Source organism: Haliaeetus leucocephalus, unplaced genomic scaffold, assembly GCF_000737465.1.
Source record: "Haliaeetus leucocephalus isolate CR32 unplaced genomic scaffold, Haliaeetus_leucocephalus-4.0 Scaffold110, whole genome shotgun sequence".
Lineage (NCBI taxonomy): Eukaryota > Metazoa > Chordata > Aves > Accipitriformes > Accipitridae > Haliaeetus > Haliaeetus leucocephalus.
This window is the reverse complement of record NW_010972546.1, coordinates 654035-664759: the sequence shown is the minus strand read 5'-3', so window position 1 is coordinate 664759 and position 10725 is coordinate 654035. Positions and strand designations below refer to the sequence as shown.

The following is a 10725-nucleotide window of genomic DNA, read 5'->3' as shown; positions in this document are numbered from 1 at the left end:
GACCCGCTGGGGGGGGGGGGGGGGGGGAGAAAACAACATTTTGGGAGCAGAAACCACCCCCACAGACACGACAGTGGTGAAGGTCGCACCCAAAGGTGAAGTGGGTTTAGGGTAAATAATAGAGCATTTGCTAATCACATGCAAATATTAGCTGACCGTTGGGTAACTGAGAGGCGGGAAAGAGTAAAATGAAGGGTTACAGACAGACCACGTATTTCTATTTTATTTCCTTTGCCTCCTCTGAAATTATGACTGAAGCCATAAACCTTTACACCAATTAAATGGACCATTATAAATATATACATACACACACGCGCGCGCCATCAGAACGTTTCCTCTACGTAAAATGAAATATATTGAATATTTTTAAAAAATAATCCGGTTAATCTTCCCCTGTAAGTACTGCCTCTTACAAATTTGCACGGCTATTTCCTTAATGTAATTGACTTGATCTAATATGCAGAATTAAATATTAAAGAGGAAGAAAGCTGTTAATAATTGATACTGTTAATCCTGCTACCCATCCTTTAATGGCAATGGAGGGCTCTGCTCCATAACGGATTTTTATTCGGTTTGGTTTTGTTTTTCGGTCATATTTTGGATCGTTAAAATATAAGATATTTTAAACGCCAGTGTTGCTTCATCTATTCACTAGACACAAATCCCTAAACAGGAAAGTGAATGGGAAGAGGTTCTGGCGCAGCTTTTCTTTAAAATCCAGCAAATAAATTAACAGATCCCTGTGCCATACACAGGGTGGAGATTCATTATTACGAAATACTTTCAAAAATTGAAAGAGTCAGGGAAATTGGTGGAAGTACTTTCTGCAAAACAGCTCCGTCTTCCAGCCCTGGCAGGCTCTCAACATCAGCCCAAATTAAACTATTATTTAAAACAAAATATGCGTCGTAACCACATGCCATAGAAACCACACAGCATCCTCTTAGCGTGCGGGTCCCTGCACTGACTTATAACTTAATAACATTTTCTTGGACAAGATTTTTATATATTCAATTTCAGGGACATTGAGCACAGAACCTGGATATTTAATTCTCTCAAATCATTCACCTCACGGTTGCAGTTTGTTCTGGATCTCTGCCCAGTACAATAGAATAGGACTTTCTTTTTGTGTGTGTGTGAGTGTGTGTGTGCCTGTGTGTCTGCGTGCAAGTTAAATGATAGGAAAAAAAAAAAAAGTCACCATAACATCCTGCACAAGGAGGGGAGGAAATCGTGATGGACGAAAATATACTGTATTTTTAATCGTACGGTTGCAATGGCAATCTCTGTTGCTGTTCCACGTTGACTGGGGGGGGGGATAGAAGTTAATTCAAGGGGAAAAAGAATGACTGTGTCAGTGCGTCCTGCACAGACTCCGAGGAGTTCTACCCTCGGCGGGGGCTGCTCCGCTGCCAGTTTGGAAAACTTCGGCTTTCACTGCAAAATATTTACCGTGGGGGTGAAGCCAAGTTTCTCTCTTTGCCTCCTGCTCGGGCTTTGGCTCCGGTTTACCTTTCAGATGGAAACCAGGTACCAGCCGGATCGGCACGAGGTGAAGATACTGATTCTTTCTTACTTAAACGCCATTGCATTAGTCTTATTATTATCACCGTTATTATCATTATTATTAATAATAGTATTATTAATAGCATTACTGATAGCTTTATTAAATATTTTCAAGGCGAGTGATTTTTTTTTTCTATATTTCAGGGGAAAAAAAGGACGAGCCAGCTCGCGGAAAAGCACATGCAGAAGTTTAACTGTTTCCCCAATCTGGCTACATTACAAATAAAAGCTAATTAAGTTGGAAGCCCCCCCCCCCCCCTTTTTTTTTTTTTTTTTAAACTAGGAAGGAGCGTGGCTTTGAAATATTCATCCCTTGGACGGTTGCATTTCATAAACAAACACTTAAACAAACAAAGAAACAAACCCGAGGACTACTACTAAAAAACCCAAAAAGACACGACCCCCCCAAACCCGCGAGGAGCTGCGGAGGGGAGCGAGCCCGTCCCCGCTACACCGGAGCGGCGGGCACGGAAAAGCCCCCGCTGCTCTTTACTTCCCCCCCCCGTGAACTTTTCCTCCGTAATTTCTCCTCTTTCCCCCGTTCTCCTTCTTCTCCCCCACCGCCACCCTCGGCTCCCCTTTCCCCACCTTTGTTCCCCGACATTTCCCCGCTCCCCCCGTCCCTTCCCCACCGCACCCGCGCAGATTTACTCCCGCTTACTAAAGTGGTCTCTGCTGCCGGAGCCAGCGCTCTGGAGGAAAGAGGATGCCTCGCTCCAGCTTTTGTCCGCTCTGGACTCTGTTTAAGCTCAGAGACGACGCTCATTTTTATTTTTATTTTTATTTACCGGCAGAGACAATGCCACCCCTCTCCCCTCCCCACCTCTCCCCTTAGGTTGGCATCGGCAAGCTGAGACTTTTCTTTAAGCCCTGATTTTAAACTTTACGCAGCATTGTCCCCTTTTATTGCACCTCCTCCAGCTTTTATACTGTTTACTTCCTCACTTTTATAACTTACTTTGATCTGTCCTGTCTTTGTCTTCGCTTCCTTCACAAACTTTATTGTCCTCGAAGCTGGGCCTTTGATTGGAAACGATCCCTTCCCTTGCAGCAGAAGTTTCTAAATTGTACTCCTGTGTTCCCTGTTTATGGACATCCCCGGGACGGCCCAGCAGCGGCTCTGCCTTAACAGATCCCTGCCCGGGGAGGTTCTCTGCTCTGGGTACTGGATCCAGCCAGCTCCGGAGATACCTGCTATCAGATGGGACGCTTTGATGTTGAATATATGGATGGTAGACGGCAGGAAGGGTACCAGAAGAATGTGGATTCAAAGGAGTCCAGGAGGCGCTGAAAACTGGAGGTTTTGGCTGAAAACTACAGGAGGGGAATTCTAGATGCTCATTGTGCCCAGCTTGCCTGGAACTTGTATATTGCCCAGATGAAAATTTAGCTGAAGGCGAGTCTTCACTTTCATGACTTATAATAGAGTCGACATAATAATTGCTAAGAGTCCCAGAAATGGACATTCTCAGACATCATACAAAGCACGGTTCAATGAAGGGAAAAAAATATATAGGACAGATCTAGATTTGTACTCTACCCCCTTCTCCAACTTCCCAGCCAACAAAGTACAGTTGGGCTGCTGTGTTGTGAGCTCCCAGCAAAATGATTGGTCAAACTTTTTTCGTGTGCCTGATAAAGCGTCAGTCTCGGCGTAAATCAATCGAAGCCGAGGGGGCTGCGCTGCGCTGTCATCCGCCCTTGCATTCCATATCAAGGATGGATTGTTTTATGTTTATGCAATGTTGCAAAACGTCAGGAGTTTCGAAAAGCCACCGAACGGCCAGAGCTGGGGCTAATATCCCTTCCTAGATTTGCTCTTGAAATTTTTTTGGGGGGGTGGGGGGGGGTCCGGAAGGGGAGGGAGGTTGGGGTTTTTTTAATTTTTTTTTTTTTTTTAAAGAAAGATGCTGATGTGCTCGCTTTCCCTTTAATAACCATCATGGGGGAATAGAGATAAAAGCTATTCTTTGCCACTCGGGCTCCAGAGTACGATAGCAAAAAACCCAGAGAATAAGTACAAACCAAGGCGCGCCTGCCCCCCCCCCCCCCCGGGATTTCATATACATACACATGTGTGCGGGCATTACAGGCATATATACATAAACACAAACATATATGTGGTTTTGTAAAGAAAAAGATGGATCTAGGTAGCCAGAGTGGTGGGGAGGGTGTTATAAATAATTAACCAGCTGGGGTGGGAATATGGATTGTTAACATGGTGAAATAACGTGGGTAAATATGAAATTTAAAATGTCACTGGCACGGACGTGGCATTGCAACTTTGACCAGCAAGCTGCCGAGCCGCAACCCCTGTATACATCCAAAGCCTGCCTTCGACTTTATGCTTAGAGATATATATATATAAAAACATCTTTCAAATACCTCTGTATATGAACATATGTTCGCATGTTTCACGGCATAATCTCAGGGTCGCTTTGCTTGGGCTAAAATAGTTTCCCACATTGCTGAAATCAGAAGCCTTCATTTAACTTTACAAGGCTAGTAAAATACAGTGCGCCACTGATCCGGCTTTGTTACAGAATGCCTTAAACTTGTGATGGTTAAATAGTTTAATAAAACTTACATTAGCTTTCTTTGATTTTTATAGCCTTGAATTTATTGCCTGTGGAAAAGAAAGGGGGCAAAAAAGGAATCCCTCGTGTTTTCAGTCACCGTGCCCCCCCTCACACCTCACATGTATGTGCCCACGGTGTGTGTGCGTGTCAAACAACATCCACCCACCCCCCCACCCCCCCCGCTTGCATTTTCCCTGTGTTTTCGAAAAACGCGACGATTTGGTTTTTTTTCCTTCCACCGAAAGGAATGATTGACACGGGGTTAGAGCTCGGTGCGGCTCCCAGCCCAAATGATGGGGGGTAACGGGGTCAGTTTTACCAAGTTATGATGATAAATCCGTTTATTGCAAGATGCTCCGATGGCGTCGTAAATGTTGGTTAAGGAAAAGGTGCTCTCTATGATTACGGCAAAATTGTTTCTCTGGACTTCAGCTGTAACAGTATGGATCAATTCGCCTCCTTTAATCTATTACCCCTCCGCCCTTCTCCCTCTCACCCCACCACTGAAGGATATTTAAAGTGAAGGGCAAAGAGATTTCTAGGAATGATAAATCATCGCGAATCCTTCCTGAAGTGTATAGAGATGGAAGTCTGTATTAATAGCCTAATAATAACACTGAGGGGTGCTAATAGCCGCCTGAAATGAAGGAAAAATATATTTCGCATTTCTCTCTGTCTGTATGAGAGTCTGCGCGCCTGTGTGTCCATATGTCCAAGCCTACACAAAACGTATGTGGGAAATTGCTATCAGAGGTGTTTTATCGGTACTGGAAGACTGTGAAGGCGCTTAAAAACCTACACTCGAAGTCTTAGATTTTCCCTTATTCCTATAAGCGGTGCTTTTCCATGAGCATCTGCCCTGTAGCCTGATGGAGGGACACGTTTCCCCATGTCCAGGACCAAAGCTCCTCTAAATGAGGCGCTATTAGGAAGCTGTCCATTTTCATTAAAAATAAATAAATAAATAAATAAAAAAATCGAGAGGGTTGGGATGATGGGCAAGGAGAACCGGAGCTTAATGCCGGAGGTCAGATTTATTTTTAGTTTTTGCATCCATCAGGGTAGCAAGAGCCCCCCAAGCAGCTCAAAATCCTCCCTGTGCTGGAGAAGCAGATTCAGTCTGCAGGCTCCAGCCAAGGTGAGGTTTGAGGAGTGTTTGGGGAGCCCTCGCCAACCTCTGGGCTAAGACCTTGCCAAGCCAGCCGTGGGTAAATGTCCCCAGGTGAGTACTCCCCACTGACCTGCAAAGTCTCCTCTCCTTCCCGGGGGGGGTGGGTTAATCCAAAGTAACTCCACTTCACCCCTTTCGCGTTTAAACCGGTGAAAGCAGAGAAATCCCCTACCAGTGAGCAGCGTGGGGCAGGATCGCTGCTCTCTCCAGTGCATCTCACACGAACAGGGGTTGTGTGAAATGGGGGGGGGGAGGAAATTCCTGCTTTTTCCAACTTTTCACATTTCTATCTCCTTCTCCCCCCCCCCCCTTCTTTTAACTTCCTTAAGAGTTGGGGAGGTTTGGAAATGAAAAGACCCTGTGTCATCAGACGTGAAATACGAGCTGGTTGCTCACATTGTCATATTTCTCGGCTTTATTGCCTTTCAGAAATGATTTTTAAAAATCAGACTATTTCACAAGAGATTCGGAGGGACTCTGCAAATGTTATGAGAGCTTGGGAAAGGAAAAGGCTGATTTAAGTGTGTTGTGGAGATTAAACTCGCTTGGCACATGGAAATGTGTTTATACAACTGATGGATAAACAGCCGTGTTGGTAGCAGGGTGTTGAATAAGTATAGATGAAATTATTGAACGTTAATTGAAGCAAAACACCTGTTCTCTGTTTGCTAGATAGATTGGCCATGTCTTACCTGTAATAAATATATTCTTGGAAAAAATCCTGGTGCGCCTCCTATAAATAATGATGAACTATGTCAGCATGTGAGTATATAATTTTCTGTAGTATATAAATTTAAACCAAGAAGACTCCTAGGAGCGTGGCTGTGAGGCAGAAACCAAGGGGTTTCAGATCCCTAGTGACTGGAAACCTCACAAGAAGATCTGCAAAATCCATTTGCTTTTGCTCCTCTGGAGGTTTCCGTTTGTTCAGTAGTTTATTTTTTATACATATCCCCATAGCTCATCTCTTTGTAGCCTTTTCTGAGAGGGGCTTAAGGCAAACTACAGCTTCATCCCAGGTCTGCCCGCTTGGAAAGACCACATCGTGCGGTGCTGCCTGCTTCGGGTGACACTATATAGGCGTTTATATTTTCAAGCCCCAAATAGAAGCCATCAGAAATTGCATGAAAAGCTTTTCTGTTTGCAAAAAAATCTTGCAGAAGGAAAAGTCAAGGAGAAAGTGACCTCGGAGCAGAGTCTAAAAGTCTAGAAGGATGAATCTTTGGGAGAGAGGAGGCAGGATGTGCGAGATTTGCTCGGTTTGCAAACTGGATTAATTTTAGATATGTGATTGTTGTGAGTTGGTAAAGGGAAGTGGAACTGGAAATAGTTATTAAAAAAAAAAAAAGTCCGAAGTGGAAACTTTTTCCTGCTTTCAGAATCAGCGCCAAGTGTATTTGGCTGTGAGGAAAAATTCGGAGTATTGTCAGCTTGCAATGGAAAGCCAGAGGCTTCTGAATTCAGATGCTGTTTATAAATAATCTTTATTGTTTGTGAAGAGAAGGAATCATTTCCAAATAGTGCTTTGAAATGCACAACTGCCAAAATCCATCCTTAACAAACAGCTCTTTGGGTTGGCATTTCTAAGTTGAAAACAACCAAATACAAAATATTTTCAAAATATGCAGATTTTAAGCCTGTGCAGTTGCCACCTTTTACTGATTTATTAAGTTTTGGCATAAGAAAGAAAAAATGCAGATGATCCATTTCTTACCGGAAACATATTTAACCACTTTTTAAAGACTGTTGTTATCGTTTATTAGAACTGGTACCTTCTTCCAGCTGATTTTGCCTCTTTATCACTGATATGGAGAAGGTGGGGGAGACCTGGGGGTGCGGAGCTTTCCCCCCGTCCTGCTGCACGGACAGGGCAGGATGGGGGGGTTCCACCAGGATCTTTACACCAAGAGGCCGACATGGCATCGGGGTGTAACCTGCATTACTTGAGGCATATTTACTTCTTCAGTTTGGGTTTGGAAGCCGATAAGGATAAGCTAAGAGAGGATAAAAGCTGAGAGTGAACTTCATGGCTATGGAGAGTCTGGAGACCAGATTCTGAGATAACCCAGCCTTCAAAGAGCTGAGCGTTTATTTTAGGCGATATAAAACATTCCGAAATTGTACTAATAATAACAATAATAGGGATAATCACAACAACAACAAGCGAATAACTTTTTTTTTTGTCAGGAAACAGAAATAAAACCTCAGCATAAAGCAAACATAATTTATGAATGATACATTTAGGCAGGTCTAAGAGGTTATGAAAGAAACTTCAGTCACGGACGCCTCCAAACGCACGAAAGCGCAGCAAAAAAAAATCCCTCCTGAAGAGTAAAACCTTTTAAAAAAAAAAAAAAAAGTGAAATAAGTTTCTGTAGCCTAAAAGCCGAAGGATCTACCTTTGCCATTTCCTGTGCTAGCTCTCAGTTTGAATGCTGCCGTCTGTTAAAAATCCGTAAGTGCTGAGGAGGGAGGGAGCGGGGGGGGGGGGGAATTCCTTGTCTGAAGAGAAGCAAAAACAAGTTACACATGTGGGCAATTTTCCAAGGACCGAAAGTATACTCTGGCTAAAAACCCCAATTCCAAATGAGGTTTGTAATCTCAGCAGTTAATAAAGCATTTAGTTCCCCTGTAAAGTAAAAGCGTATGTGCATTTGAAAAGGGAAGCTGGAAGGAGAGAAAGTTAAAATAAAGTTTGATTGTTGTTCGGGAACCCACATTCTGGCTACTAGACTAATTTCCACCCCCCCACCCCACCCCCCCAGCCCTCCTCTTCGCCTCCCTTCTTGAAATAATATTCAACTCCCATGAAATAGCTGGGCGCCTGCCTCGCTCCGGCTGCTGCAGATTTTACACCCCGGGAGTTGCTGGTGTAACTGCTACGGATTCCCCTGGCTCTGCTTTGGGGTCACCACGAAATGACTGGACGCCCCCCCCCCCCAAAAAAATAAAAATCGTCCAAATCGCATTAGTCTGGGAGGAAGGGAAGTAACAGCCCGTGATGGTGAGAAATCTGTCGCTCCCACTCAAGGCAGGGGAAGAGGGTGGGAAAACACAAGCACAGGTACAAGAATTAAGTTGCGATAGAATTGTTTCCAGAAAACCCGTAGCATGAGCCCCAGTAAAATAAAAGGGGGGAGTTTCTTTAGGATAGGCTTTTCTCACAACACTTTTGCCCGTAATTAAAACTCATCCAGGGTCGGGGTAATATCAGACAGGCTGGACCTTGGCAGGGGGAGAGCAACTTGGGGGAAATGTGTTGCATTAACCGCAGTTGCTCCTTGCCTGGAGGGGCAGAAATGGGCAGCGTGTCGCAAATCAGGCAATTACTACGCGGAGGATAATTTTTCTAGCCATCCCCACAGAGCTGCTTCTCCAGGTAAGGTCACTCCTATCTTTCTAATTTGGAAAAGAAGAGAAACAAACCGCTCCAGAGGCAGCCGTGCCTGTGGGACAGGCGGGACCCCCTGCCCACCGCACCCTCCTCTCCCCGCTCCTTCTTTCCCAAAACCCTTGGGAAATGAGTCCCAATTCCCGTTTTCAGGCAGCAATACAGACCCCCCGGGCCTGATTCTGATCTTTCCCAGCTCCGTGTCCCCCATTCTCCTCCCTGGCCCTTGTTTCCTGTATTTACATGGGTAGGAGGGAGATCAAAATCAGAAGCCCAGACATTTACAAGGCAGGTTAGTGGTTGCCTATGGGGACATTATTACCGAATAGTTTATGATTAACTTTCCCAGATTGTCCTTTTCCGTTTAAGGGCTTTGAGTTAGGGCACAAGCAGCACGTTGTTTCTAAGGAAAGAGTCACAAGGCTTGTGAGTTAGATAGAAAACTCCGAGTTATTTTACGCTGTTTGACTTTCCCTCTCCTCCCCTTGAGCGGCTGTTTGTTTTATAGGCGAGATAGGCTCTACGCCTACAAGAATCACCAGTTTCGGGAATAAAGCGCTCCCCAGTTTCAAACCCATACAAGCTTTTTGTTTGTTTGTTTTCGTTTTCTTTTACCACTCCGAGTGGAGAAAAAACCCTGAAATCCAAGTAATCCCCTCGGCCACAAAAAGTATCAGCAGATGGTGGTTTAGAGCCTGGATATGGTATCAAAGTTTAATTCTTCAAACCTCGAAGGGAGATCCAGTCCCAGGCTTATTTAGCCGTGGCCTGGATCATGTGAAACTTGTTTTTATGCATATTTGAAACACCAATGAAGGGAAAATCGCTTCCATGAGCTGATTGCTCTCACACACACACAACTCTACGGGCTTCCAGTTTGCAGAAAGTGGAATGGGTGGACTCCATCCAAGCACACACTCTGACACGCAGAGCTCTCCGCACTCCTCCTTTCTCACACGGATTTTATAGTTTTTGGTCTGGTTTGGGGGGGGTTTTTTGTGTGTGGGTTTTTTTTTCCCTAAATCAGCATATTCCCACGTGCAACACATTGAGATGCAGAGGATGGATGTGGTGAAACTCTTGCTGGCATTTCTGACACCACCTAAACCCTTTTATTTCGTGAACTTCCCAGCCGTTGGTCCTCGCCCAAGTTTGTCTGAAGATGTTCAATTTGATGAACTTACAGATCCATGCCCAGCCACGAGCATCAGCCGCGCACCTTTGCGCACTTAAGCGCGTACAGACCGCGGCTTGGCATTTCTCAGTCTCAAAAGACGTGGGCATCCTACGAGATGCAGGAGCTCCTCGGTGACTAAATATTCAATATCCAGCCCCTATGGCTAAGTCCGGCTTATTTTTACTTCCATAGGAAAAGCCACAGGGATCCGCTCGCCATCCCGGTCCCTATAAACATTGCCAAGCGAAACGACAAATGTGAATGTGCAGCAGGGCCTTTAATAAACTTCTTTTATCGATGGGGGCGATGAAACTCATGAGCCGGGCACAGTTCTTTTGTGTTCCCTAAACCCGCATTTTACCCTTTACACGGAGGTGTAGATCACAGCCACTAAAATAAGACACACTTCTATGTCTTTATAGCCGTGGGTCTATTTATAGGTGTATATTTTTATGCGAGACACAAACTTTATTGGGCATACGGAGGGGTTTGCTAATGCGGGGCTGCCTGGCGCTGGGGAGGGGGATTTTAGCCTCTGAGAGGCGCCGCAGCCTAATTAGACCTTTAATAAGCTCTTGATTCGGGGCGTGACTGCGTTGTCTCGCAAAAGGTCCCTCTAAACGGGGATTTAAACAAAGAAACCATCACCCCTGCCCCGGTGGTGCCCGGTACTGGGGGCCGGCGGTGGAGTGGGCTGAGCCGGGTTCGGGGAGGGGGGGACCGGGACAGGGACCGGGATCGGGACCAGGACCAGGACCAGGATTAGGACCAGGACCAAGACCCGGGACCAGGAGTCGGGTCCCGGCGGCTGCGCTCCCGGTGCCGGTGCGGTCCAGGGGAT

General features: G+C 45.4%; 1 protein-coding gene across 1 annotated transcript in view; it reads right to left on the bottom strand.

Annotated features, from left to right (window-relative positions):
* The window catches only part of HOXB9 (homeobox B9), a 4266-nt gene extending 1234 nt beyond the window's left edge, over nucleotides 1-3032 (bottom strand). The window contains exon 1 of the mRNA XM_010585499.1: nucleotides 2525-3032. Within this exon, the coding sequence (XP_010583801.1) occupies nucleotides 2525-3032 (508 nt within the window). The remainder of the gene's footprint in view (nucleotides 1-2524) is intronic.
* Nucleotides 3033-10725: the final 7693 nt, after the last annotated feature.